Consider the following 27,890-nt stretch of genomic DNA (forward strand, 5'->3'; position numbering starts at 1 on the left):
GACAGCAAAGGCCAGGCTCTTGCGTCTACACCCACAAGTGGCTGGGGCCCACGGGTGTTTGGGTGGGCCTCGAAAGTCAAGAAGGGCTTTGGTCAAGAGCTGGGAGAAAAGGCGCGCCAGGCAGTGTGCGGGTGCAGAAGCAGGAGCCGAGAGCAGAGGAGGGAGCCTATGTGGGCGCTTAGGGCTCGAACCCCTTCAAACTGCTTCCAGCCTGAGCCGTCAGACTGAGTTTTTCATGTGGCAAACCTGGTCTCCTCGCTCCGGGGCTGAGAACCCATCTGTGGCTTCCCATCACGCTCCCAGCCATCCCACAAAAGATTCTGGGGCACTTACTCTGTGCTGGTAACTTCGGACCCCAGGGAAACACTCTTTTAGGCCCTAACCTGGGCGCCTCCGAGCTTTGCTGATGCCCAGGCCTCTGCTCAGAACACCCTGTCTGGCCTTCACACTTGGCTCAGGTGACATTTCCTATAAGAAGCCCTCCCCGACCCCAGGCCAGGTGGAGGTTCCCTCTGGAACCCCACAGCCTCCGGGGCCCCTCACCGCAGCCCTGGCCACATGCTGGACACCCTGTACGTTGGCTGCATCTTGTGGCGTGCAAGCTCCCGAGGGCGGGGGCTTGGGCAATGCCTGGCTGCACGTGGCGTCAGGGCTCATTTGAATGAGCGAGTCCAAGAGTGCAATAGCCCGTGAATGAATGGAAGGGAGGTCAACCAGGGCCAGGTCCCGAAGGGCCTTGAATGCGGAGCAAAGGAACTCAGCCTCGATTGTCCGCAGCTTGGAGAATTCTCGGCAGGGCTCCTGGGGACGCTCTAAGAACTGTGAGAGCATTTTCATTGTCCCGGGAATGGGGACTGGCTGGCATTTGGGCTGCAGGTGCCAAATTGGCCCACAAATTATTGCCTTGACCGCAGCCCCCACTCCACCCTACCAGCTGCTCACGTAAGCGACAAAACTGTTTATAATCATTGGAATCTAGGATCAAATGCTATTTTATGTGTACACAGAAAAGCTAGGTATGTTTTGCATGGCTGACACCCACTCCATCTTCCAGACTACCTGTATCAGGGGAGATTTGAGTGTTACTCAGATTGCACTAAGACTTGTTCGGCATTTTGGAAGCTCAAGCTGCTCATCGTGTTAGCGTGGCTGACGCGTCACTTGGCATCAGCTCATTTAGATGCTCCTGTGTCCCCACGTGAGCACCTGGGGGCTCCAGTGGGCATTCGTGGGCCACTGGCCTGAGCATCTTCATCTTTATGTGCATATTTTCTTCCAAGTGACTTTCTCCTCTGAATTACAGGAGATCACATTGTTTTTGAAACTATGGGAGTCGGTGTGTTTCACTGTCTGTGAATTTCAATGCAGGGTTTCAAGGGGGCCTGCCAAGGGGTCTGTTATAAGAAGGGGGTGCTGGGTGTGATGCACCAAGAACCCCGGGGTGCAGTGGGAAGGGCGGTGGGGAGGACAAAGCTGTGGGAGCAGCATTGTGCAGGGGTTGGAGAGGATGCCTACGACAGAGGCTGAGCAGGGCGTCAGCTGGGAGGTTGGAGGCATCCAGGACCGGTGAGACCTGGAGACGAAAAGGGCCAGCTGGGAGAAGCAGGGAGCCATCGACCAGACCCCCGAGCTACTGAAGAGTGTCCAGCTCACCGGAGGCTCAGAGGGGCCCCCGTGGAGAGCACTGGCCACCTCATTCAGAAGCCAGATTGGGAGGTCAGGAGGTGTAGACAGGGAGTGAGGATGGCTTTCAGACAGTCTCGCTGAGAAGGGGAAGAGGGAAAGATGCTGTGGGAAGAGGAGGGGTCAGGGAGCAGGTTTCCTGTTTTCAAGATGGGGAGACCAGAGCATGTTGGTGAGAAGAGAGGATGAAATCTGGGAGCAAAGTGGTATCCTTTGTGGGCTGCTGTCATCCAGGGGCTGCAGGCGGGGGTCTGCTCTTTCTGTGAGCCAAGGTCGGTGGGGAAGTGGGTGGGTGGGGGGCTGATGGGGGGGACAGGAAGTGGATCCTCTCTCTGAAGACCTCTGAGGGGTGGGGCTTCGGGTGGTAACTATGGTAACCAATAGCCATCATAAGGATAGTTAACAGCCCACTGGCACTTACTGTGTGCCACACCGCGGTCTAGGCTTCTTCCGTGAATGACCTCATTTATCATGCTGACATCAGTACTGTGACCAGGTCCACTTTGTGGAAGAGAAAACTACAGCACAGAGAGGTTCATTGTCCTCTCCAAGGTCACACAGCAGGAAGGGAGGATGGCCGCCCTCAGCCCCGTCTGCAGGTCAGAGGTGGCTGGGGTTGGTGCTTCAGATCAGATGAAGATGGGGTGGAGACAAGATTGGTCCTGTCCAGAGTTTCCTCTGGGGGGTCAGTCCGGTCTCTACCCTCCTGGGGCCCTCAAGCTGGGCCGAGGTTCAAGGCCACTTCCTTTCTCTGATGCTGCTGTGTCTGGCTGGTTCCCTTGACACCAAGGACTTGGTTCCTCTTCCTGTCCCTTCCTCCTTCCCCCAGCCAGCTGAGTGGCCCTCTGCCTCTTGCAGCCCCTGCCATTCTGTCTCTCTGTGGCCTGCCCCTGGGGAACCTGGAGCCTCCAGATCCACTCCCAGCCCCCTGTGAGGACAAAAACCATGGGTTGTTGGTGGTAGAGGGAGAGAGGGTGTTGCTCAAGTGAGTGCAGTGTGTGGAAGGACAGTCAAGAATTTTGGCATGGGACCAGTTGGGTGTGAGGCCTGGCTTGATATTGACTGACTGTGTGACCCCAGGGAGGCTGCTTCACTTCTCCAAGCCTCGGTTTTCCCATCTGTAGGATGGATTCCATAATAAACCTCCTCCACTGGTTCTCTCACTGAGAGGAGTCAGTGAGCCAGTGCAGAGAGGAGGTGCATTGGATGCCTCAGGAAATGGCAGCTGGTGACCCCAAGAGCATTTAGTGGAGGTGATCGGTGTTTGACAGAGGATATAGGAGCTGGTGGATAGATGCTTGTTGAGGGAGTGAAGGAATGAATGAGGTACCATTGGGACGAGACTGCCGCCTCCTGCCCTGTGTCATGAGTACTCATCTCCCTGTGGCTCCCAAGTCTCCTAGATCAAGTTGAAACTGAATTTCTGAGTCCCTTCCTTGGGGGTGGGGGTGCAACGAAGATGTTGTGGTCACAGTTGACCACAAGCCAAGTATGACTCAACCTGATGGGGCTCTTGTGAAAGAGAGTCAGGGGGTGGGAGGTGGGAGGTAACTTCTAACTTTGGCTCTTCGGAGAGACTCCCCCCCAGTCTAAGACAGAGGGCATGTGGAGTGGGGCTTCTGGTTTCTTTGGAGTGGAGATTCCAGGTCAAAATGAGGCTGGAGGGTTGGGCAGCTTGGGGCATGTCAGCACCGCCAAGCCCCCACGGCCCCTCATCTTGTAGGGAGGAGCAGGACGTTGCAGGTCAAGGTGGCTGTTAAAAGCATGACCTTAGGAGTCACTGAGTTGATATCCTCTGCCACTTTTGGGTTGTCCAGCAGCTCACCTAACCTCCCTGGAAGGGAAGGTTATTTCCTCATCTGGAAACAGTGATGGCTATTTCCTTATCGGGCAAATGGGAACACTGAGGGCTGTAGGCCTCATGGGGGCAGCTAGCCGTGCAGATTCAATGAGGTCAGGCTTGGGAAGCAGAAACACTAGCCGTCCTCACCATGCCCAGCGGCAGCAGCCTGAAGCTGGCCGGTCCCACAGGCTCAGGGTGCTAGGCCAGGAGGAGAGGCTGGACGTGGGAGCTTTTGCAATTTGCCCTAACTGCTCTGGCCTCCCAGCTCCTGGGTGCTGATGAGAAGAGCCCCAGATGGAGAGACTAACGAAACAGCCACTTCCTTCCTCGTTGGGGTCCTGCGAGCTGTGGTCGCAAGCAGGGAAGAGATGTGAAGCTGCCACGGCAGCCGCTGCTGGGACCGGCCCCCAGCTCCTGTCCCCCACCCCCCACCCCGGCGTGTCACTGCAGCCTTGGTCCTGTCCTCCCCCGACTCAGTGGGGTTCTGGGGCCACACCCTGCATCCCTGCACTGTGCAAACGGCATCCTCGCCTCCAAAGGCTCTTGAGGTCCCCCCTCCCTTGGGGGGAAGGCTCTCAGTTTCCTTTTGGCCTAACTGGAGGGGACAGGTGGGGACCCTTGTCCTTCTAGAGTCCTCCACCCCAACTCTCTCTTGGCCAACAGCCTTCTCTGTCCATCCCCACGGCTGCTGCCTGTGGACCAAGCAGCCACATCACTGGTCTCCCTGCCTTGTGTCTGTACTTTACAATCACCCTTACCCTCACCCCACCACCACCACCACCGCCAACTGGGGACAGTCAGTTGTTGCCTTCACCCACCTTGCCATCAAAGTCAAACAAAACCTGCTGAACCTCAGTACCAGCACCAGCAGCCAACATCAAACAGGAAAACAATGACGAATTGCACCACCAATTTCCCCAGCATCACCCACCGCCATGACACCCACGCTCACAATACCCGCCATCAATAACCACACATGGCCAGCTACCATGGAAACGGCCATCCCGAAACCAACATGACCAACCAACAGCAAAAGGATGCTACACCATCCCCACCCAACTCCGAAGGACAGGGACCACCAACTGCCATTGTTCCATGGATCAACCCTGACAATGACCCACCGCCGACTGCAGACATTCCACACTAGCTGGCACCAAAAGCGACCATCACCACCACCAGCACACCCACGAGAACTACAGTCACCGCCAACTTGCAACCACAGACAGCAATGAGCACCATCACTGCGAATGGTACCAACAACCCAACTACCATCGTTCAACAGCGACTGAGAATGAGTCACCTCCACCCACCACCATCACTAACTCCAGCAATGAATGAGCATCACCCACAGTGATGGTTACTATTTAGAGGGCATAGGAGGTGCCCTGTAAAGCACTTTATGGACATTGTTTCATTGAATCTTTCAACGCTCTTCCTGGCACTTGTCATCATCCCTCCAGGAAGCAATCAGCACCCCTCGATAGAAGTATTAGCCTCGTGGATGGGGTCTGCTCTTTTTTTTTCTTCCCTCCGTGGTCCTCTTGGGGGAGTTTCTCCCCTCCCACAGCCCGTCGGCGTAGCAAACTATTGACTAAGCATTTCATATGGCTTCCTTGGGAGGGGTTGCTTTTCTTTCAAGTAGCAAATCGTTTCCTGTGTTCTTTTGATCAAAGTCTGCCCATCTGATCTCCTGAGCCCTCCTGGCTTGGCTCCTTCTTCGAAGAATTTCCATCCCAAGCCCAGAGCTCTAGCTGATGGTTTGGTTTGTGAGTTACCCAGAGGGGTCCTTGGCCAGTGATGCCCAATGTATCCTCGGCTTTCTGAAGTCAGGAGAGGTTCTCTCTCAGACGAACACAATCCCTGCTGCTTGGTCTACCACCCAGCCTCCTCCACCTTGGTCAGCTATCTGATGCAACTGCCAGGAAGACTGCAGTTGTCACCACTGGCTCTGTGACTGTCCCTGCCACATGCTGTCATTGACAGACCGACAAAAAATGAAAGCTGAAGTGGCTTGAAGGAGCGGTGGGGGCAAATTTTCTAGCAGCCCGGGCTCTCTCTTCACATGTGTCATGATGCTGCTGGGTCTAGACCTGTGTCAGTGACAGTCTCCTGAACCCTGTCACCTAATCGTCACCAGATCTCAACCTCACCTGGGTGGTGACACCTCTGGCCGCAGAGTATCCCTTGCCATACATGCTCGGAAGGGTACCAGTGGTGGTATGGCCGGGCCGGGTCTCACCGTCTTCTGTTTCTGGGATTGCTACGACCAGACCACCCCTACACAGGCAGGATGTCACCACACCATCGCTGCCCCCCATTGCCCATTCGACCCAGCTTCTGCTCCCAGCTGTGGACTCAGAGCGGTGGAACCCACAGACTTTCTGAAGTTCTGAGAGTTTCCCCGACCACCTTCTACATCTCAGCTGACTTCCAAATATGACATATGTGGGAACCGAGGCCCAGAGAGGGGAAGTGACTTGCCCAAGGCCACACAGGAAGATGAGGGACCCAGCTGGGCTGGAAACTGGTTCCCGAAGCCCCGAGAAAGGGGTCTGTCCTTGTCCCTGCAGATACCGTGTGATTCCACAGGGTCATCCTCTGTCCTTCAGTTACTGGTCCATCCTTGGTCCCCCATCACCATTCTGGCATCCTGGCACCACCAGATGTGAGCTTGGTCCCTGGTGAAGGATGCTGGGGGCACCTGAGCTACAGTGAGGGACCCCCAAAGGGTCTGCTGTGCCCATCCCCACGGCCCCACCTTCTGACTGGTGGCATCCAGGGCACCTCCACCCGGCTGGTGCCCCCCACCCCTGCACTTCAGGGCCCGCCCTTGAAGGACTTACCATGGTCGGAGGTTGTATCGGGCCTCTGGGGAGCACCCAGATAGGTCGTGGCAGGGGTAGAGGCTCAGGGTGTTCTGGGGGGTGGCTCGGGCATGGCCTTGCTCCTGCTCCTGCACCAGACTCCCAGCCCTAGTTCCTCTTAGAACAGCCCCCCTCCCACTTCCTTTAGCGGGAGGGGCCACTGCTACAGGGGAGGGAAGCTGGGCTAAGGGCGGGGAGAGAGCTCCCGCTGCAGCCCTGGGGCTGAGGGTGCTGGCCGTTTGGGGCTCTGAGCCTGAAGGGAGAGGTCGAGGATTGATGGCAGCGGCTGCCAGGCTCCGGAAAGGCCCTTTCTCCAACTCCGTGGACAGAGGCTGCAGCAAATAGCACGCAGGTCAGCTGGCTGCAGGACTGACTGCTCGTTCAGAGCAACCTCGGGAAGCACTTGGGCTGCTGAGGTCTCTTCAAAACCACTTCAGATGTGCGACTGTTCCGGCGTCCCTAAGCAAACTCCCTCTTCCAGAGCCGCCTCTGCGGGTCTTTTCCCCAGAAAGGCCAGTGGGGAGCCATGCGGGTCGGGGTCGGGGGCGGACGACACACATCATGTGTGGAAGTTACCAGGAACCAGGGGGCAGCTGTTAGATCCCAGACTTGGGATGCCAGCTCTGGATTTAATACCCCCCGGCTCTGCTACTTCCGGGGCCCCCCACTTTCTTATAAAATGGGGGTGCAGGCCCTCGCCGCAGTGCCCGGCACACATAGGATTCATCAAGTGTTGGCCCATGTCCCGATCTTGGGAGAGCAGCAGGCCACGTCCTGGTCTCCTCTTGACATTTAAGAAGTGGCATTTCGGACAGGTTGTCACCTCCCGTGCCACACAGCGGGGAGGAGGCGTACGCCGACCCTGGGAGCCTGGCAGGGAGGCGAGGACCCGGGTATCCCTGCGCTCCGGGCGGTACACAGCGTCGCGCCGGGACGTTGGCAAGGCGCGGCGCCCCCTGGTGGGCCACGTCGGGGGAGGAGCGCGTCTCTCCCGGGATCTCCCGCACGAGGTTGCTCGAGGGCTCGGCGCCTGCCAACCGCACCCATGCCTCCAGGCGCCAGTGAATGAGCAGGCAGGGCACCTTCTCCTTGTTGGAGGCTTCCCAGGGGGCTTCTGCACGGAGGGGACGCTGAGGCCGCAGGGTGAGCTGGCGTTCACCAGGTGAAAAGGGGAGGGGAGGGTACACCTGGCAGAGGACGCAGCTCTAGCAAAGGCCCCCCGAGATGGGAAGATGGCGGGAGACTGAGGAACTTCCGCGAGGCCCGGGAGCCCCGTGCGGCTGGAGCCTGCCGAGGGCCTGGGGATGCGGTGGCCGGGGACGGCGGGTGTCAGACCGGGTAGCTTTGAGTCCCTCCTTGAGAAGCTGTAAAATCACTGGGCTCTCGTCTGTGCTGGTGACAGGCCCCTCTGGACTGATGGGGACCACCTGCGGGAGGGGGGCACGGCCGCTTCCATTCGGTGGTGGGGACTGCGTGTGACTCAGACACACTGAAACGCACACAAATCAACACTCGGAAATCTACACAAGACAGAACTTTATTTATGGAGGGCTTCCTGGCGAGGGGTGTGTGGGCCCCAGGGCAGGGCCTGTAGCACCATGATGGGGGCGCCTGGATGTCGGGGTCCCCCTGGGGCAGGCAGGGCAGAGGTTGGGGCGGATCTTGCCAACTCTGCCTCAGCCCTGTAGCTAGTCTGGTCAGGGGGAGGGTGTCAGGGGGGTGGTGCTAATCCCCCTCCCCCATAGCGGACATAGACCCTCCCCCTCCCCCCTCCCCCCCAGCTCAGAGTGGAGGGATAGGGCAGTGCTGGGGGCAGGACGCAGGCAGACCCCCTCCCCACCCCCACTCTTCACAGTACATATTCCGGTCAAAGGGGGGGCAGTATTGGGGGCTCCCTAGGAGTGGGTGAAAAGGGCGCTAGGGCGAACAGTTGTTCCCTCCTCAAACCCACCCTGGAGGGGGTCTCACTATGAACTGGGAGAGGAGATGAGGAGGGGGCCCTGGGGTGGCCAGCCCCTCTCCATCCCCCAGCCAGGGGCCCTGCAGGGGTTCCCAATAAATAACTTCCGGCTTCGTCTCACCCTTTACTCCCAGCTCCCGCCCCCTCGGGTTCCTTCAGGCTGGCCAGCTGCGGGCCGGGTCCCTTCCAGCCAGCGCCCAGCTGTAGCTCCGGGGCCGCGCGCCCCCTAGCGGCCCTGGCAGGTTTTGCAGCACATCTGGCGGAAGTAGGCTCTGCTGCAGAACTGAAATTTGAGCACCAGGGGGCAGTAGGCGACCTTGTTCACATCCTTGCATTCTGGAGTGGGGCGGGAGAACGGGGTGGGGGGGAGGGAGTGATCAGATCTCAGCGCCCCTTCCCTGAGGGGCGCGTCTGCAGCCTGCACTGAGCTTCCTAGCTTTTCTGCCTCAGTTTCCTCGCTTCTCAAAGGGAGCTTATAACTAACTCAAAGGGGGGGACTGGTAAATCGGTCATTAGGCTGTTGGAGGACTTTGAGAGAGAGACAGTGCTGGGTCTGGGACTCAGACCCAGCATTAAATCACGAGAAAAGTATTCCCTTTCAGTTATCCTTTTGATCCATTTGGGGCTGTAATCCTTGCTCGTTATCCTTTGTAATAGACGGAGGACCCTGAGCTCCAGAGAAGTCGCTCCTTTTTAGGGTATTTGAGTATTTTGTGTTCATGGTAATCGACCATCTGTTTGCGACAATGATGCGGGCTCCCACTTGGCCAGTGATGTAGGACAGGGCCTGGTGCCTAATAAAGGGTTTCACGTGGATTGTTTTATTCCATCTCCCTCATGCAGCACCCCCCTCAAGTGAGTATATTATTTATCCCCCTTGACAGATTAGAAGGCACAGAGGAGGGAGCCCAATCCGGGCAGTTTGGTTCCAGTGCCCGGAGTAAGCGATCTATTGCCCTGTATGGAAAATAAATTTACTTAGGTAGAAAAAGAAAAAAAAAGACATATTTAAAGCAGCAATTCTCAAGGGAATACGATTTTGTTCCCCAGGAGACATTTGGCCAGATCTGGAGACATTTCTGCTTGTCACCACTGGGGGGCAGGAGCGCTACAGGCATCTAGCGGACGCAAGTCAGGAACGCTACTGAATATCCTACAGGGCATAGAGCAGCCCCAGTCCCGCAAGAATTATCTGGCTCAAAACATCAATAGTGCCCGAGGTTGAGAAACTCTGAATTAAAGAAAAAAAAAATTCGGCAGTTGATGGTACAGGTGGAGATGAACAGGACGAGGGTCATGGAGGTGGCTGCGGGAATGACCTGAGTTTGGGTGCCCAGAAGGATCAGGTGCCTAAAGAGCTTGGCATGCAGTAGCACTTAATACATGTCTGCAGGGAGAGGGTGAAGAGCCTGGAGGGGACAGAGAAAGGCACTGCGGTGGTTGGAGATGCTCCAGGCCAATGGTCAGGACTCCCACGCTCTGGACAAGGCCCTCTGGGTGCCCCTCGGCCTCCCGTCCCGCATACCTTCGGGGCCGTCCCCAGGGGGCGCGTTGTCGCACTTGGCTTCGCACTGCTGCGTGGCCGGGGGCCGCAGAGCCTCTGCGCACTCGCGCGACGGCTGGCCTGTGTGGCTGGAGCAGCGCACCGCGCGCTGTTGCTGCCCGATCCCGCACTGTGCGGAGCACTGCGGGGAGTCGCTGCTGAGCCTCGGCTGGGCCGCCCCGGCCCCCGCCCCCGCCCCCAGGGCGCCGGCCTACCTCGCCCCACTCGCCGGTCACCCAGCGAGCCGGGGGACAGCGGCGCAAGTTGCAACGCATGGTGGCTGGCGGCTTGGCTGCGGGCGGGCAGTGCGCGGGGGGCAGCGTGGCGCGGTGGTCAGAGCTCTTGCACAGGACGACGCGGTGGCGGAGGCCTGGCCCGCAGCTGGGGGTGCACTGCAGTCGGAGAAGGGGTTTCATGCTCTTGGGGGTTCCAGTCCCCTCACGCACGGGGGTGGGGGGGGAGGATGGTGGTCCAGAGGGAGGCGAGGAGGGGTCAGCTAACCTCGGGCCGGTCGCGCGCGCGCGCGGCGGGGGGGGCACTAGGTCTAGCAGGAGGGGCTTGTGATTGCGGACAGGTGCCTCGGTGGGCACCCACTATGGGCATCCCAGTCCCTACCCGCCGCTGCACAGAGAGCGGGTTGTGCGGGGGCGGGAAGGGGCGGCTGACCTCTGACCAGTCCAGGGCGGCCCACTCGGGCGGGCAAGCGGGGCCTTGGCAGGCCTCCAGAACTGGCGGGCGCGGCTGCGGGCACGCGCTGTCGTCCAGCGCCTTCTCCTCGGCGGCTGACACTCGGCGCTGACACACGACCGAGCGGCTGCGCACCCCCGCGTCACAGCTGCGGCTGCAGCGCGACCAGTTCCCTACGACCCAGCTGTGGGGGGGGGGCGGGTCTGAGAGAGTATGCAGGGGAGGGCGCCCCGGGTCCGGGGTGCTGGCATATCCTCCTCCTCCTCCCCAACAGCCAGCATCTTTACGGAACCGGGCACAGGCATGCCTGCCGCTTCTGCAGGGAGCACCCCCAGTGCGCACGTGGAGTGTCATCACCCACACTGGGGGTGGGGAGGTGCATCACACCGCTGGAGACGGGATTTCCCCCGACTAGGCTAAGGAGCGTCATGGTTCTGACTCCCCCTCCAGGAGAGCCCTGACCCCACCCTGGGGAGCACTGTCACCCTAATCCTGGGAGCACTGCCACTCCTGCTCTGTCTCCCTAACCCTGCAAGCCCCGCGGGCACTCACTCCGGCGGGCAGGGCTCCGTGTTGCAGGCTCGCTGCCTCTTGGGCAGTTTGCTGTGGGCGCTGCAATGGTGGGGGGCCACGGCCGAGCTGTCCAGCTGATTGCGGCACTCCACGGCCTGCACCTGGCTGCCTGGGGGTGGGCAAGAGACCCGCTCAGCCCTGCTGGGACCAGCAGGTGAGCCCAGGGGACGGGTGCCCGTCCCTGACCCCACCCCGACCTCACCGCCGGCACACTGGGCTGAGCACTTGGTCCAGGGCGCATAGTGCCAGGAGTAGGGGGGCAGTGCATCTCGGGCGATGGGCGCATTGAAGCGGTAGCGGAGGGCTGCCAGCTCTGTCCGGGCCAGTACCTGAGGTGGGGGAGGGGGCCATCAAGTGGAAGCCAAGCTCCGGTCCCCACAAGGATGCTAATATCTTCCGGCACCTTGCTCCCACTATCGTTACCATGACGATGAGAGATGCATTTATGGGTCCCAGGGCTTCTAGGCTCTGCGTCTGATCTGGCCCCTGTCGCAGCTGAAAGGTGGTCCCAGCCAGGGGCAGGCGGTGGGGCTGGGGGGTCCCGGGCAGCCCCTCCAGCAGCAGGGACTCCTGGTCCCCCTTCAGGGCTGGGGGTACAGCATCGGGGTCAGAACCCCAGCCATGCTGACCCCCTGCTGACCCCCAGTCCTCATCCCTCCACCTCCAGCTCACCCAGGTGACTGAGGGAGAGGTTCAGGTCCTGGATGAAGATGTGGACGGAGCCTTTGGGGATCCAGACGACTTCCTCATACCCTGGACGGTGGAGCTCAGATGTCGCCCACTTGACCCTTCCCCCACACCTTCCTACCTCCCCCATTCCTGGCCCTTGATGATAACAGCTAACCATTACTGCACTAAGTGCTTCCAGGGACATCGCACTGCGTCCCCAGCTCTGGCCCTGTGATGCAGATGTGTCATCACGCCCATTTTACAGACAACAAGACTGAAGCTCAGAGAAGCTAAGCAACTCGCCCAAGTTTGACAGCTAGGAAGTGGCTGGGCTGGGGTTTGAACCCAAACTTTTCCTGCCTCTCTGACCACCACAATGGTCTGATCCACTCCCTATCCCCCAGCGTAGAGGGACGGGGGTGCTGTGGAGGCCCCAACCCACAAGGTGACATGTGGGGTTGACATTAGCAGGGTGGCATTAGCAGAGTTAGGTTTGCAGTGGGCTCCACCACTTCGACCTGGGTCCCCTCCCATCCCCTGAGCCCCACACTGGGGCCTCACTGTGTGTGTTTGCTCCCAGGAGCCCCCCTCACCCCCTCCCTGGGGTCTCTCTCCTTCAGCCCAAGGTTGGAAAGCATGCTCAAGTTCACCACAGCCTGCAGATATCCCTCCCCTAGTTACCCTTCTCCTCCAGCACAGAGCCCCTCAAGCCCCTGGCTCAAACCACGGAGAGCGGTCAACCCCTCTCTGCCTCCAGCCCAGCACCAGGCTCCCAGGATGGGGGAGGGGAAAGGTTTAGGTCAGCGCCCTCTTGGCCTGTTAATTGCCAAGGTTTGGGCACCAGAGCCCAAGCTAGTCCCTGACCCTGATCTGGGGCATTGCTGTGCCCCTGGGACTTTCTGGGGTCCCCACTGGGCCCCTGGGTCTGAGTAGCTGATGTTGGCTACTGTGATGGGGCCAGTCCTGCCCCCAGTCACCAAGTGGGCAGAGGGAGAGGGAATGGGGATCTCTCACCGGCTGCAGGCGAGGCTGGGCTGAAGACCCCCTCAATGGTTTCACAGGCACTGCCGTCACCACCGCAAACCCGGCACTTGTCCTCCCTCAGGTCGGAGCCCAGGACCCGGTCACAGCCCACGTGCTGGGGAAGTGGGGGGGGCGGGGGGGCGGAGTGTCAGTGAGCCCCCCTTCCCTGCCTTCATTCCCCCATCCCCTGCCCTCTCTCTGGGAGTCCCCTCCACCTTGCACTCGCCGCTGACGCAAATGTCCACCGTGTCGGGGCGGCAGGGCGTCCCATCCACCACGGCCGCCGCTCTCTCCGTGTAGAAATTGAAGCCTTCGGCCAGGCATGTGAGTGAGCAGGCCTTCACGCCCCCTGGGGGGCACAGCCCCGTCAGACCGAGGGCCAGGCCACCTGGGACTCCCTGCTCGCTCCCCGGGGGAGGTGAGGCAAAGAGGGACAGACTCCAGACCCAACAAGGTTGGGCAGGTTGGGCAGAGGGCGTCGGGGTTCCCAGCGTCCAGTCAAGGAACTGTTGAGCCACATCCTGGGCTCTTCGGCCCCTTGGGTGAGGGGGCGCTCAGGGCAGACCCCACGATGCTGTATCCAGCTGCGGCCCTCCACTGCCCCATGGCCTCCTGGGTCCCTCACTCACCTCCTCGGTATGTCTTCCACGTGTAGAATTTTCCACGGAAGGGGACGCTGTCAAATTCGGAGCACTGCATTTCCCTGAAGTCCTGGGAGCCCGGGGGACAGTCCTGGGGGCAAGAGAGGGGAGCGGGATGGAGGCCAGGTGTGGGGGATGGAATTAGGGCACAGGCCCGAGGATGGAGGACGGATGCTCCGAGTAGGGATGGCTTGGAGGGGTGAAGCTGAAGGCAGAGAGGCCAGGGAGGAGGCTGTGGAGGGCCAGGTGAGACTGGTTGGTGGCCCGGGCTAGGTCCAGGCAGTGGGGCTGGAGGGACAAGTACATCTGAGATGGAGCAGATGACTCATTAGAGTTTGGGGCAAGCTGGGAATGATGGCTGGGTTTCTGGTTTCAGACCACGAGGCCTTTCTTGAGAGCAGGCCTAGAAAGGAGCCAGGGACACTCATTTTGGGGGGGGGCACGCGCGTGTGGACTCCCTGGAGACACGAGCCCCTCCAGGTGGGGCTGGGAAGACCACTCACCCCCCACTCCAAAGCTCTCCCTGCCCTCTGAGCACCCCCTGCTGCAGTAAGCCTTGTGCTTATTAGGTGCGTACACAGAAGACTCGCTCCCAGTCAGAAACCACAACCAGCCATGGGGAACCCCAGCATTTAAATACGGGAGAGCAGTGGAGAAGAGGAGACAGAAAGTGTAGCAGGAAGAGCGGGAGCACTGGGCCCGGTGATGGCAGCAAGGGGGGCGGGGGTGGGGTGGGGAGCTCTGGACAGAGGCCGTGCTTCCTAGTCGGAAGGGAGTGCAGTAGTGGACCCAAACGTGACCACTGGGTTTGGTGACAGCGAGCTCAGCGACGGCTTTGGGGCGGGGCCGTGGGGGGGAAGTTTGGGGAAACTGGGCTTTGAAGGGAGGGGGTGGGGCGCGCTATAGCTGGAGGAGGTTGTGGAGGTCAAGCAAGCTCAAGGTGGGAGAGTCATCTGAGAATTGGAAGGAGCCAGCCGCTTGCAGGGGAGCCAGGTCCTGTCGGCACCAGGGCCCAGCGGCCGGTGTCGGGAGGGCGGGGCAGGGCAGGGGTGAGGTGTAAGAGGGGCCGAGGATCCCGGCCTGGGGTCCTGGGGGAACTCACGTCGGTGTTGCAGGAGCGGTGCCGCCGTCTCTCACCAAGGCAGTACCTGCCCCCGATTGTTGGCCTGGAAGGGGTGGGGGTGGGGGGACAGAAGAGATGTGGGGCCGGGGGCAGATAGAGGGGGGCCGCCCCGCTCTCTTTACAAAGGGGCCTGAGGGCTGACCTGGGGCTGTCGCAGTGACGGCTGGAGGAGGACACGCCGCCGCCGCACGTCCGGCTGCAGTCGCCCCACGGGGTCCACGGGCCCCAGGCCCCGTCCACGCCCTCCGGCCGCGACCCGAAAGGGACGCACACGCGCTTGTAGCACCACTACCGGAGGTCGGGGAGAGGGAGGGGGTGAGTCCGGCTCGGTAGACTCCGGGATCTCGGCGCTCCTTCCTGCCCCGCCCCTCCTCCCAGCCCGAGGTCTCAGCACCCCTGGGATGGGACGGAAGGGGCGAGGGTGGCAGTGGGGTCTGGGCACTCGGACCCTGGCAATACAGGGGCGTGGCCTAAGCCTACGGTCGCCGCCTGGAGGTGAAACTCGCGCGGGGACCAGCGCGGCTGGAGTAGGGGCGGGGGGGGGGGTGGCCTCAGGCCATGGGCGGGACCTGCGGGCAGTAGGCGTGACCAGAGCCGCGGGAGAATCCCAGCGGCGGCGCGGTGGGCGTGGCTCAAGGGCAGGGGGCGGGGCCCGGCTGGCGGCCTTGGCCGGCGCTCACCCCCTTGTCGATGGTGTGCGTCTGGCACAGCGTGCCCTCGGCGGCTGGAATGCTGTTGGTGATGCACCGGTTGCTCTTGCTCAGACACCACAGCTCGCTGCAGACCTCCTGCGGGCCAAGGCGCCCGCTCAGGCTCGCCCCCCGCCCTCCTCCCTCCGGCAGCCCGCCCGCCGGGCGGCGACCCGCTCACTGCCGCTTCGCAGTGGGGCCCCGGCGCTCCTCTGCTGGGTCTCCAGGAGCCTTCTTGAATCCTCCTGTGGGGCATGGCCTGAGACCTCCCCTCTGCCTTATGAGCTGCACTTATCCAACGTCCGTGTGTGCCGTAAGCTCCCTTAGGCATTACTACCCCCATTTCACTGTCAGAAAACCAAGGCTCAGACAGAAAAAGTCACTTGCGAGGGGCCACGCAGCTTCTGAGGGGCGGCCCGGGTTAGAATGGACCGCTAATGGACCGCTCTGTGATCTCATCACTCTGGTACCTTCTGAGTCTCCAGACCTGCTGAGGAATGGAGATGATTCTGCATTCCTTGTTGGGATGGGTGCAGGGGCCCCTGGGAGAACAGGAATTCTGAAAACTCGGGCCTGGAAGATGGCTCAGGTCAAAGGCCTCATCTCTAATTTTTTCCAGCTGGTGGTCCTCCTTGTTGCCACCCCCCCCCCCCGCCCCCCAAACTGAGGAAGCTCCTGGAGCTTTTACTCTATGGAAGGCTGGGCAGGAACAAGGTAAGGCTGGATCTGGGTGGGACATTTCCTCTACTTCTCCCACTGAAAAATCTGCCCACCTTCCTGTCCAAATCCTGCTTGGGCTAGACCAGTCCCAGGAAGTCACTCTTGACCCTTTAGGTGAATATCCCTGGACCAACCCCACTGGGTTCAGGTGTGGCCAAATCTCTGACCCTCTAGCCTACATCCTGCCCCACCTCCCAGGGTCTCCGCCCCCCCCCCCCAAAGTGGAGAGCCTTCATTCTCCTTTTTATAACCATGTGCCATTTCCTCTTTGAACCTAATCCTTTCAAGTTTTGACGATCTGGGATTGGGCCAATCAATGGCTGTAGGAAGGGCCAGCCTCTGAAAGACGTGCACACACATGAGAAGTTCGGGAAGTTTTTCTCAAGTCCGCTCCCTCAACCGTCCTCCAGAGTCCCTGCCTTCTGCTCCTTCAGAGGACATGTCTCAGCTAAAAACTCCAGCCTGCTTTTCTGGCTTCTCTTGGCTTGTGTCCTCCCGGCCGTTTGTAAAAATATCACGGGCCCCCTCATCCCACTTCGGACCCCTCTTAAAGAGAACCGGCTATTCCAGTGCTGCTTTTCCTCCTCTCCACAAGGAGGCGCTGTGGTGCATATGAACGGGCTCTGGGCCGCTCTGGGAGACTTCAGCTCCGCTGGGGAATTGCGACACGGCCCCTTCTCTCTATTTTCTCATCTGGGAGATGGGCCTTGCCTACATAAAAGGCTGAGAGGCATGCGAAAGAGATTGCATAAACTCCCTGTTATTGTGTAACAGTGACCACAGCTATCTCTGGACTAGGCACTAGGCCCAGCTCTTTACACACGTTAGCCAAGTTATATGTAGTCAATAATTTCCCCCTTTGCCAGGGGCGCCGGGAAGATGTTCCTTGGAGAAATAAAAGAAAGAATCAATTCAACATACAGCCAGCACTGGTCCATGCTCCATATTCTGACACTTCCTCCCCTCCCCCACCTCATTATAAAATTTGGAGTCACAGAGAGACCTGGATTTGAGTCCCAGCTCTGACATGTTCTTGAACTGTGACCTTGGGCAAGGCACCCTCCCTATGCCTCGGTCCGTTTATCTGTAATGTGGGAGTAGCAGGATGGTCAAGAGTTTAAATGAGATGAGATGTATCACATGCTTAGCACATGGTGGGTGCTCAGTAAATGTCAGCCATTGTCGTTGTCGTTAGGATACCTGGAATACAGCAGATGCTCAATGTGGCTTCCAGATTCTTTGGAAACTCGTTAAGGGTGCTGCAGTTAGTTACCGGCCACGTTGGGGGAGGGTGGGCAAGAGTAAATAGAAATGATTCCAGGGTTTGTCTCCTTGTCTTGCCCTGGGATGAAGTGAGGGCATTTCAACAGTTGCCTTTTCCTGTGTTGAGTGAACATGGCCTTAGCTTGGACGTGGCCGTCCAGACTCTGATCTTTGCAGTCTTGAGGAAGCCCGCAGGCCTCCAGCTTCCTGTGGGCGGCTGGGAGTGGGACCCCCAGCTTGCTTCTCTACAAAAGGACGGGGCTTTGGGAAGTCAATCTAAAGCTCACAAAGAGTGAGGGGTGGTCCGGAGGCTCAGAGCTTGTCTAGCCAAGCATCAGGGCCAGGCGATCTTGTGAACCAGTTGGTGGGGGATGTGGGGAATGAAGACAGGGTGTCCTTGGAAGGCTCTGCCCAGTTCTTTGCCAAGTGGGAAAGATGGTCCGTCCCCAGGGAACTATCTCCACCCCATTTGGAATGTTTGGTGAAAAACTGCCCAATTAGGGGGCTTGGGACTTTAGTCCTGCTGCAGCCCACAGGTGGCCTGATAGGCTGGATAGAAGGTGGTACCCAAGGTCTCCCCAGCCCGGCCCCCAAAATCAGGGGTCTGGAGGACCAGGAGATCCCATTCTTCATCCCCGTCACTGTCTGAGTGCACGGGACATTTGTACACCCGTGCACCTCTTTCCCCCTGGCCCCTGCGGGGGCTCACCCCCTTCCCGGCTCTCCCATACCCTGTGGCCCCTCCCCTCCCAGGAAGGAAAGCAGGAAGGCTCTCTCTACCCCGTATTTACACTGACGCGATTTGACTCCATGTTGGAAGCGGCACTGTTCGTCTGCGTCGTAGGCCTGGCCAGGTGCCACCGTGGGGTACACGAAGTCCTGTCTGGGGGGCCGGTTGTTCAGGCACAGCCCCAGGCCTGAGCTGTGGCGAGAAGAAAGGAGCTGTTATGTTAGGGGGCTGCAGGCGAAGAGTTCAGGAGCCCCGGTGGGGTGCGGGTCCTAGGGCGCAGCCCTGCAGGGAACAGGACCCCTCTCAGAGGCAGCTCTGGTTTCCAGACCCTCCCCCCTCCCCGCCCAGCCAAGGTGAGTGGGAGTGTGGGCGGGCACGCGGGCACGTCCTCACTCCAGAAAGCTGGTGATGTAGTCGCGGCTGCAGGACGACCACACAAAAGGGTTGGTCTTCATGGTGATGTGGGCGGCCATGAGCTTGGCCGGGTCCTGGCCACGGGCCCCACAGCTGTTCCCCACACCGTCGTGGTTCATGCCAAACCTGGGGAGAGCAGCCTGGTCAGCTCCACCACCAGGGCTGAGGAACCTGCCCCCGCCCCGCCCCACCCCGCGGTGTCCCCGGCCTCACGTGTGTCCAATCTCATGGGCGATGGTGAAGGCAGTGGCCAGGCCAATATCCTCGTTGATGCTGCAACTTCTCTCCCGCTCGCACATGCCGCCCACGGGGGCCAGGCCTGGGGAACGGGCGCGTGGGGCGAGAGTGGGCTCAGGCTGTGCTGGCCGGCCCGGCCACCCTGCCAGGTCCCCACCCTGCCAGGGCCGGGCCGGGGGCACCCATCCGCTGCCTTCACGGGTGCCTGAAACCTACAGGGGTGAAGTACCTAGTGTGCCGCAGGGTTTGTTCCTATAGATGCAGATGTCATAGCTGTGGAAGGAGAGGGGGGCGGTCAGGGGCTGGGCTACCTCCCTAAGCCCCGCTGGTGCCACCATGACCAGCTCCGGAGGCTCCCCTCTGCCTGGGAGGCACTACCTGCCTCTCGCCCGGAGCCCCGCGCTCTGCCCCCAGCGGACCTCGGGGATGCTGGGGTGCGTATGTGACTGACCAACTGCATCAATGACACGGTGAGTGAACGAGTGTGTCTGCGTCCAAGCGGTGGCCCAACTGTCCTGCCTCCCCTCGCCCCCCGCACCGCGGCTCTCAGGCTCCCAGCAGCCCCTCCCCACCCCTGGCTCCCCAGCCTCTCCCATCTCCCGGCAGAAGTGACCCCTGCCTGGACCTGGATGGTCCCCGGGACCACTCGTTCCCCCGGCCCACGTCCTGGAGGCCTCCCCGCCCCTCACCGCGTGATGAGCACCGCTGTGTCATGGTTGGCCACACCGTTCTCCGGAATGGCGTTGCCATGGCCGCTGCGGTTCACGATGGATTTCTGCCACTTACAGAAGCTGTCCAGGGACTTCCCGGCATGGTGGGTGATCTCCAGGGTGGGCTGCAGACAGACAGAGGGGCATGGGCGCCAGCCACCCCGGGGGGCACGTGCAGGGGCAGGGGCAGGTGGGGGGGGCCTCGCACCTGGTCCTCCGTGAGCAGGATGAGGCGTGTCACCAGGATATTAACGATGTTTCCCAGACTCGAGTCCTGGAAAAGTTTGGCAACCTGACCTCCAAGAAACAAGAGAGACCGAGTCTTAAGAGGGGCCCAGAGGAGGAGACAAAAAGCGAAACAATGGCAACAGCTCTCTTTCACCAAGTATCTCCTGTGTGCTGGGCCTCGGACTAAGCCTGCTGTGCAGATCTTCGCACGAGTAGGTCCAATTATCATTCCCGTTTTACAGAGGGGCAGACCGACACACAGAGAGGTTAGGACACACCGCGGGTAAGGTGCCACAAGTGGGCTTCGTGTCTGGGTAAGGCTGCGTACAAAGCGCGGGTTGCTTACCAGTACATTTCTTTCTGACTCACCCCCATTCAGCTTGTCGATTTGTCCTCCATCCCTACCCACCCCTGCAGCAGCCTCAAGTGTCTCTGCCCAGAGGCGGCCTGAGAGAGTGCACATTTGGTCTCATTCCACGGCCGTCTGAAGGTATCAGTTTGGGGGCACCTGGGTGGCTCAGTCGGTTCAGCATCTGCCTTCAGCTCAGGTCAGGATCCCGGGGTCCTGGGATCGAGCCCCGTGTCCCCGCGTTGGGCTCCCTGCTCGGCGGGGAGTCTGCTTCTCCTTCTCCTTCTGCCCCTCCCCTCTGCTTGTGCGCTCTCTTTCTCTCTCAAATCAATGAACAAAATCTTAAAAAATATATAAAGGTACCAATTTGAGCATCACCAGAAGAAGGTGGAAGTGTGAGGGGCAGGGAGCTCTGGAGACAGTGCTGAGGGAGAAGAAGGAAGTGCCCAGGGGAGAGGGGGGCCACGGTGTGCAGTGATCTTGCAGCCTGGGGCATCACTGTCCCACGCGGGAACCCACAGAAACCCTGGAAGGTTCCAGACAACTTTGAAAGCCCAGGGGAGGGAAGCAGGGCTAGGGCGGAACCCAGCGCTGTCACATGCAATGTCATGTCAACACATCGGGACACCTCTCTGTCTGCTAACCTTCTCCTCTTCCCTTTTCGCATTAGCGAAACAACAACGCCCCTTGTCGGGCTCTTACTGCGTGCCAAATGCTCTGTCTGGTGCCGCCCCCAGTCTTTCCCTCTGTGGTACATACTATGGCAACACCGTTTTACAAAGTTGGAAACTGAGGCTCGGAGAGATCTGGAGTCTTGACTGAGAGCTGGTGTGGGCCCTGGGCATATCTGAGTGTGGGTCAGTGAGGTCACCTGTGTGAAGTTATAGGCAGGTGCCTGCAGGATTCGGACGTGTGCCCATGTGGGTACTGCTGACCTCAAGTTCAAGCTGCGTCCTTGTTTTAGACAGCGGACACTTACGCAGCCCCTACCGCGTGCCAGGTACTCTTCCACACACTACGTCGGTTCACTGCAACCACCTGCGCCTCGTGAAGGAGGTACTATTACTATCCCCATTTTATGGGTGGGTAAACCGAGGCACAGAGGGGCAGTGACTGGTCCAAGGGCACACGGCTAAAAAGCAGCAGAACCGAGATTTCGGCCGGGCCCTGCAGGCTGCTGAGTCCACGCTCCCAGCCGCCCAGCGAGGCTGCTTCTCCTCATTCCTTGCCAGACACCGGCCACCCTTCTCACCCCACCCCCTCCACTCGGGTTCCCTGACCTCAGGAGGCCGGCTCCAGGTCCCGGGGCTCCACGGCCAGGGAGGGGGAGGCACTTACAATGTTCATGATGGCCAGCACGTACTGTTCCACGTCTCGGCGCCCGTGGTAGGCCACCATCATCTTGTCAGCCACCACCAGGGTCTCCACGTAGCGCTCTCGGCTGACCGAGCGCTTCAGGCCTGGCTGGCCACGCTCAGTCTCATTCCCCAGGGGCCTGGCAGGTGGCGGCTTCAGCGTGCGCAGCCACCACGGCCGCCCCTTCCACGGCTTCTCGTCTGGATGGACAATTTCTGGTCATTGTGCTGCCTACTCTTATGTCCACGACCGACCCTGTCTGACGGCACATCTGCCCCCTAGGCCGTCACAGCGCTCATGCTTCGGCTACCGGGTGTCCTGGTTGTGCAACGTCTGGCTCTACAACAGCCTGCTACCCAGATGACGGGCTCCACGCCGTCACACGGGTCGGTTGCACAGCCGCCCCGGGCCCCACGACAACCAGCAAGACCGTGCCACTTCCTGAAAGTTCCATTGCCCAACCGTAGGCGTGGAGCCGTCCGCCTCAGCACGGGAACTGTGTGCTGGCGGGACTCTGTGGCCTTCCGACCGTGCCACGTTCTCGTCAACGCGCTGCCCACCTGTGCAGCTGGGGGACACCCCACTGCTGGAGGGTCTGACCGCCCAACCGGTCTCACCGGCCGTCCGACTGTGCAACGACCCACCCTTCCGTTCGTACAACCGACTGTGGTTGTAGGTCCGACACGGGGTCCCACTCCCAGACGGTCGGATGGCGCCCCTCATGTCATGTCCCAGGGCTCCGAACTTGTCCCTGCAGCTGGACGATGGCCCTTATAAATATCTATCTCATCCAGCTTTCTTATTCCCCCGCCCCCTGCACGTCTGATCAGACCCCTGTCCTCCTGCAAGTCTGGCTGTAAATCGGACCTTCTGAACAGGGTTTGCACACTGTGCAGTGGCTCGAGTATCTGCCACTCCTCGGTCACTTAGCTGTCTGATCACACTGTCATCCTGGAGACGGAGGGTTTTACACCTGAGCAACCTGTCTCACTCACTCCTGGGCCATCAGACACCGCTGCCTGCCTCGGCCTCAAGGCAAAGATGTGCGGCCCCTCTGCCCATCCCCAGGAAGACAGAGGTACCTCTCACTCCACAGGCTGTGTCCAGGTGGGGGTGACGCAGAGAGGAGCGCTTGTATACCACATGGGGGCCACTCTCCTCTGGGCCCTGGGCCCCTCTGGGCCCACCTTGCAGGGGCTCGATCAAATATTCTTCTTCATCTGCCACAATCAGGCCATGCTGGGGGTTGGGGAGTGGGCGGAGGGCTTGGATCAGATTTTGGTTCCCGGGACCCACAGGACCCTATCTCTGTCTTTACGATTTCATTCTTTCCATCTTACTGGGTTTATGTTGCTTTTCCTTTTTCACCTTCCTGAGGTGGAATTTTGGTTCATTCATTTACAGCCTGACCGACGGCTACACATTGTCCTCAAAGTTCTGCTTTAGCTACATCCTAAAATAACTAATCCTTGTGATTAGCTCAAAATGTTTTAAAAATATCCACCAGGATTCCTTCTCTGACCTATATTTAGAAGTATTTTTCTTAACTCCCAAACTGGTGGGCATTTCCCCCTGCTTCCCAGAACCCTCCGCTCACCAGGCCCCCACAGGTGCTGATGGCCACATGGGAGCTGTCGGCCTGGCCCTGCAGGTGGCCGGCGTAGAGGCAGTGGGGCCGGGCAGCCCTCTGCCAGGCCAGGCCCTCCCGTGTCCAGTACTCCACGGAGACGTGCCCCGCTAGAAGGCGGGGGCTGCGGGTCAGGTTCAGCAGGAAGTGGGTGCTGGGTGCGGCCACCTTGTAGTAGAGGCGAGACTCTGGGGCTGGCCCTGTGCCCCGACGCTGCCTCCGGGAAGCCGGGGGCGAGAAGGCCAGCAGGGCCCCATTTTGGTCCACTCGAGTGGGGAAGGCGATCTCATAGCTCTCCAGACTGGACAGGAACTCATCTGTGGGCGAGGGTCAGAGGCTTGGGGCAAGCCCTGGGAATGATCCGTGTCTTTGCTGCTTGGCTACAGGGCAAATGATGTTGGCCTCGCTGACCCCAGGGCCCTCCCCCAAGTGACTGCCATCCCAGCCCCACTGACCCTTCCTCGGCTCCTTGTTCTCTCCCCATGCTGCCCCTGAACACCCCTACCTTGAGACCGGAAGGCGTGTATGACTTCGAATGTGAGGCCCAGCCCCAGGGTGAGGGCCCAGTGGAGGATCTGGCAGGCGGGAGCCATAGAGACCACGTGTCCACATGTCTCTCTCCAGCCCCGGCTGCCGGCAGCCCCCACAGCACTGCCTCCCCTGTTCACAGCCTGGGCAGCATCACCGGGCTCCTGGGAGAGAGGAGTTGGGTTGGGGGGGGGCGGGTGCCTGGTCCTGCTGCCCAGTGTGGCCAGTGCCAAAGCCCCTCACTCCCAGCCTCAGGGATGCCCGTGGCATTTCCTCATGCAGAAGTCCCCCGTCCCCCTGTCCCCACCCCCCTCATCCTCACTATACTCTGAGGATACACAGGGATCTTGACTCTGTGGGCATCTACTACGTGCCAGCTACTGGCCTGAGCGTTTTCACACCATTTCATTTCATTTCCACGATAATCCCGAGGATTCGTTCCCTGGCTAATGGTATGCATGGTATAGATGCTGTCCCTGCCCACCGAGGGGCTGTCTCCTGGGAGTGACTGAATGAGAGGAGTTCAGATAGTGTCAAGTTCTCCAGAAATAACGGGGAGGCTCAGAAGCAGGGGTGCAGAGGATGAGAAGAAACTCATCATGTGGAGACAGGAGAAGGTGCCCAGGGAGAGGAGTGGCAGGGCCAAAGGCCCAGAGGCAGGGAGGAGCTCGACCCAGGACCACAAGGGCCAGTGTGGCTGGGCAGAGTGCCTGAGAGGAGCATGCAGGAGGGCAGCAAGGGGAGGCTGGCCTGGGATACACTTGAAGGCTGTGTTGGTCAGGGGGCATTTTCAGCCCAGATTAAACCAGAAGCCAGTGCTTGGCTCCTCCCACTAACCCCATCTGACTTAGGCCCTGCCACTGGATCCCCCGCCACGGGGTAGCATTATTCACCCCTACAGGTGGCGTCTGTCCCTGTGACCTCTCCTCCACCCTCTGTTTCCAGCCTTGCTTCTGGTTCGGCTCCTTCTCCTTTCAGATTCTTCTTTCTGGAAGCTCTAGGCCTGCCCGGCAGGTCTCAGTTTCTCTGGCATCTGCCCCAGGCCAGCCTGCTGCGCACAGAAACCACTTTGGGCCACTACCCTGTGCCAAACCCTCCTCCCCACTCCTGTCTCCACCCTCCTCCTCCTCCTCTGTGCTGTTTCCCCCTTAATCACACACTGTCTTGTTTTCTTTGCAGCCTGGCCAAGTCTGAGAGTCGATCTCCAAACAGGGCAGTTCAGCACATGAGGGAGGGAGCCAGGTTTTCAACAAGATGCAGACTTAGAAGTTGAAATTACCCGCTTCTGCTTGGACCCCTCCAGCAATGGGGAGCTCACTCCAAGACACTCTGCGACCCTACGGCTCCCTTCAGCTGGGCTAATGATTACCCCTTGTTTTTACCTTTTGGGGGCTTCAGCTGACGGCCTGGCGTTGGACACCTGTGCGCGAGCCCCTCTGGGCCTCAGTGCCTCTTCTTCAGCGCCTGGACGGGGAGGGGGCAGTGAGGAGGAGCTGGGCTGGGTCTGGAGTTCAAGGGTGGCTGAGAATACTCTGTCCTTCTCCCTGACCCTGGTGAACCTCCTCTTGGATTTCATCCTCCCTCAGTTCCTAGTCCCCCACCAAAGCTCTCTCATGCCCTACTCGGCCTCCCCCTGCCCCCATCTCCTCTTGCCTCCTCTCCCCTATTCCATCCTGGAGACGTTGACCAGCTCTGATTAAACCCCTTCCTGGTCAGTTTCCCCGACCCTCCTCTTGCCTTAACCCCCCTCCCCTCCCATGCCTCATTGCAGCGTGAGGCTGGAGCCCCCTTCCCCCAGTCCTGTCCCTCTCCTTCTTTCCTACACTGCCAGGCCCGGTGCAGAATCTTCCTCCCCCAGTGGCCCTGTGGCTCTGGTCCTGGCTGCAGTGTCTTTGAGCCTCTCCTGCTCCCCACCCCTGAGGTCCTCACCCCTGTCCTCCAGGGCTGGGGCCCTTCTCCCAATGACCTCACAGCTTCCCTTGTGCTTCTGGCTCAGTTGAGGTGTGTGGGGAGGGTGTGGAAGGACCTGGCATAGGTGGGTGGGGATGGGGAGGGGGGATCTGGAGGGGGAGGGCACACAGGTGTCCCACCAGGGCGAGGTGGGAAAGAGGATCTGGGACAGTGGCCCTGCCTGCAGGGTGGTGGTGAGGTGTGACCTGCCCAGGGCACTGGGAGTACTGGGAACAGGTCAGTGGGTCTGGGGAGAAAATGATACTGATGGCAGGGAGGTTAGGGGGTTCCCGGCCAGAGCCTGGCTGGGGGCAACAGCAGGGGATCTACACCGGGGTGTGTGTGTGACTGCATGTGCATGACTCTGTGTGTGTGCGTGTAACCGTGTAAGTATGTATGTAGGTGACTTTTTGTGTGGTGTGTGTGCCCATGTGACCCCGTGTGTGGCCATGCGTGTGCCCGTGTGGCTGTGTGCGCGCGCACACGCACGCACGCGCGCGCGTGCCCAGGCTTGGCCATTCCTCCCAGCCCCTCCTCCCAGAAGGCAGGAGGGAGGCGGCCAGCACGGGGACGGTGCCAGCGCTGGAGGAGGAAATGCCGCGCGGAAGCGGCCCGGAAACAGCGGAGGCTCCATCCCATCCCAGTGATCCGGGAAGGACCCGCCGCTCCACACCCAGACCTCCTGGGCCGTGCCGGGGAGACCCGGCCACTCTGTGGAGGCCAAGGCCGAGGCCGCCCGGGCAGAGGCCTCCTCCAGGCGCTGCACATCTGGCTGGGCGGGAGGCAGACCCTGCCGGGAGAGCAGACAAAGGCCCGCCCGCGGCCCGCGGGAGGAGGGGGCCGGCGCCCCGGCGGGTCCCCCTCAACTAGCCACTAATTAAAGGCCCTGAGCCCGACGGGCTGGAGACACTCGGAGACAGACGGCTGTGGCCTCGGTGACCGACTCAAGGGAAGTGGGAGATGCCACTCCCACACCCAGACACACAAACACACACTGGTAGCGACGCACACACTCGAGGGTGACCACACCTGCGCAGCCGGGGACCGACAACGGGACACCGCAGACCCACAAAGGGCTCCCGCCCGGCCCGACACACCGACACGCTCAGAACACACACATCCAGAGGCGAACGCACACGACACACAACCACACACTCCGCAGACCTATGTGCACACACACGTACACACTCATTCACAGAAGACACCCAGAGACACACACACACTTGGGCCTACACACACAGACACGTACACACTCGTTCACACACACCAGACAACGGACAAACTCAGAGTCCCACAGAACTTGACATACACACCAGACGCACTCACATACGGGCATTTACACACTTGTTACACTCAGACACACTCTCAGCACAGGGACACTCACACTCACCTAGACATTTACACACCCAGCAGACACTGGCTTACACTCACACAGCACCCTATATGATCGCACACAAATTCGAACACACCCAGACACTCAGGGACATTTCATGCGGACACACACATGCAGACTCACAACACTCACACGTACGTGGATGCCCACACGCACCCCGACACACATACCCACACGCAGCAAACACACCCAGACAGCCGCCCACATGACCTCAGTGTCGCACACACTTAGGGACATCACACACCGACACAAGCCCCGAGGCTGGACGGTCCAACAGACCGGGGCCCGCGGCCGTCCCCGCCCGACGCAGACACACAAGGTCACCCCCGGGCACCCCGCGCCGGCCCCCTCCCCTGGGCGCCCGCCGGCCCCGCCGAGCCCGCTCCCCGCCGAGCCGCCCGCGCCTCTACCTGCGGCCGGCCGCCCGCCCGGGCCTCCGTCCGCCGTCTCCGCCGCCGTCTCGCCGCCCTGCGCAGGAAGGGAGGGAGCGAGCGCGGCGGCGTGGCCGGGGGAGGGGGCGCGGGGAAGGCACTTCCTGAGCCGCCTGCCAGGGTTATAAAAAACCCCCAAACCGCGCGCGGCCAGAACCCCGCCCGCCGCCGCCGCCGCCCGGCCTGGGCCGCGAGCTGGACCCGAGCCAGGGACCCGGGAGCCCGGGCGGCCCCGCCCGGACCGGCCCCGCCGTGGGGGCTGGGTGAGGGGGGAGAGTAAGGTGGCAGGTGGGGGAGGGGAGACAGGCGGGGTGGGGGGGAGGGGAGGGAGGAAGAATTGGGTAGGGGTAAGGGGAAAAGGAGGGAGAGGAGTAGGGCTGGTTGGGGGGAGGGGAGATTGAATGGAAAGAGGCGGGAGGAGGTGGGGGATGGAGAAGGAGGCAGCGTCGCGTGGGGGGCAAGGGGAAGGAATGGGGCGCGGAGGGGAGGGGGGAGCGGGTGGAGGGTGGGGGAGGGGAGAGCCCCTTCCCTCGCCGGCATCGGCCCGCTCCGCCGCATCGACAACAGCTGTTACTTATTGAGGGCTAGTCCTGCTCAAACAAGCCTTTATTGGGCGCCACCCGTGTGCCAGGCACCGTGCCCAGGGCGGCTGAATA

General features: G+C 60.6%; 2 protein-coding genes and 1 long non-coding RNA gene across 17 annotated transcripts in view; 1 reads left to right on the forward strand and 2 right to left on the reverse strand.

Annotated features, from left to right (window-relative positions):
* Positions 1-6,512, reverse strand: part of MYO1F (myosin IF) — a 32,187-nt gene extending 25,675 nt beyond the window's left edge. Inside the window, exon 1 of the mRNA XM_036066064.2 lies at positions 6,370-6,512. Coding sequence (XP_035921957.2) covers positions 6,370-6,372 — 3 coding nt within the window. The 5' untranslated portion in view covers positions 6,373-6,512. The remainder of the gene's footprint in view (positions 1-6,369) is intronic.
* A 1,399-nt stretch (positions 6,513-7,911) lies between these two features.
* On the reverse strand, positions 7,912-27,326 carry ADAMTS10 (ADAM metallopeptidase with thrombospondin type 1 motif 10). Of its 15 annotated transcripts, none has more exons than XM_036066055.2 (27): positions 27,214-27,321; positions 24,843-24,924; positions 24,354-24,508; positions 23,438-23,624; positions 22,903-23,249; positions 22,388-22,544; positions 21,288-21,505; positions 19,581-19,664; positions 19,352-19,497; positions 18,892-18,935; positions 18,639-18,744; positions 18,405-18,551; positions 18,062-18,203; positions 15,290-15,397; positions 14,752-14,897; positions 14,589-14,652; positions 13,475-13,577; positions 13,061-13,194; positions 12,837-12,960; positions 11,826-11,906; positions 11,577-11,740; positions 11,356-11,482; positions 11,133-11,262; positions 10,560-10,764; positions 10,109-10,285; positions 9,876-10,035; positions 7,912-8,686 (listed from the first exon to the last, which is right to left on the reverse strand). In XM_036066055.2, exons 4-27 carry the CDS (start codon positions 23,523-23,525, stop codon positions 8,577-8,579), a joined length of 3,312 nt encoding a protein of 1,103 aa, XP_035921948.1. In that variant the 5' UTR covers positions 23,526-23,624; positions 24,354-24,508; positions 24,843-24,924; positions 27,214-27,321; the 3' UTR covers positions 7,912-8,576. The 15 variants fall into 15 exon arrangements, 14 of the variants coding, with proteins under 14 accessions (XP_035921948.1, XP_035921946.1, XP_035921945.1 ...); XM_036066053.2 differs by having other exon boundaries at positions 24,354-24,511; XM_036066052.2 differs by lacking the exon at positions 27,214-27,321 and adding an exon at positions 25,390-25,406.
* On the forward strand, positions 19,664-21,076 carry LOC144379231 (uncharacterized). The gene is made up of 2 exons (XR_013441824.1): positions 19,664-20,090; positions 20,914-21,076. It is a non-coding gene; the product is annotated as an uncharacterized LOC144379231 (long non-coding RNA).
* Positions 27,327-27,890: the final 564 nt, after the last annotated feature.

This window comes from Halichoerus grypus, chromosome 1 (assembly GCF_964656455.1).
Source record: "Halichoerus grypus chromosome 1, mHalGry1.hap1.1, whole genome shotgun sequence".
Lineage (NCBI taxonomy): Eukaryota > Metazoa > Chordata > Mammalia > Carnivora > Phocidae > Halichoerus > Halichoerus grypus.

Coding starts and splice junctions, on each gene's coding strand:
- ADAMTS10 (XM_036066049.2), bottom strand. CDS start 23,525: ATGGCTCCCGCCTGCCAGATCCTCCACTGGGCCCTCACCCTGGGGCTG. Junction 19,665..21,287: donor TGCTGGCCATCATGAACATT/GTAAGTGCCTCC, acceptor CTTGGAGGTCAG/GTTGCCAAACTTTTCCAGGA. Junction 10,765..11,132: donor ACGGAGCCCTGCCCGCCGGA/GTGAGTGCCCGC, acceptor CCCCCCCCACAG/CTGGGTCGTAGGGAACTGGT.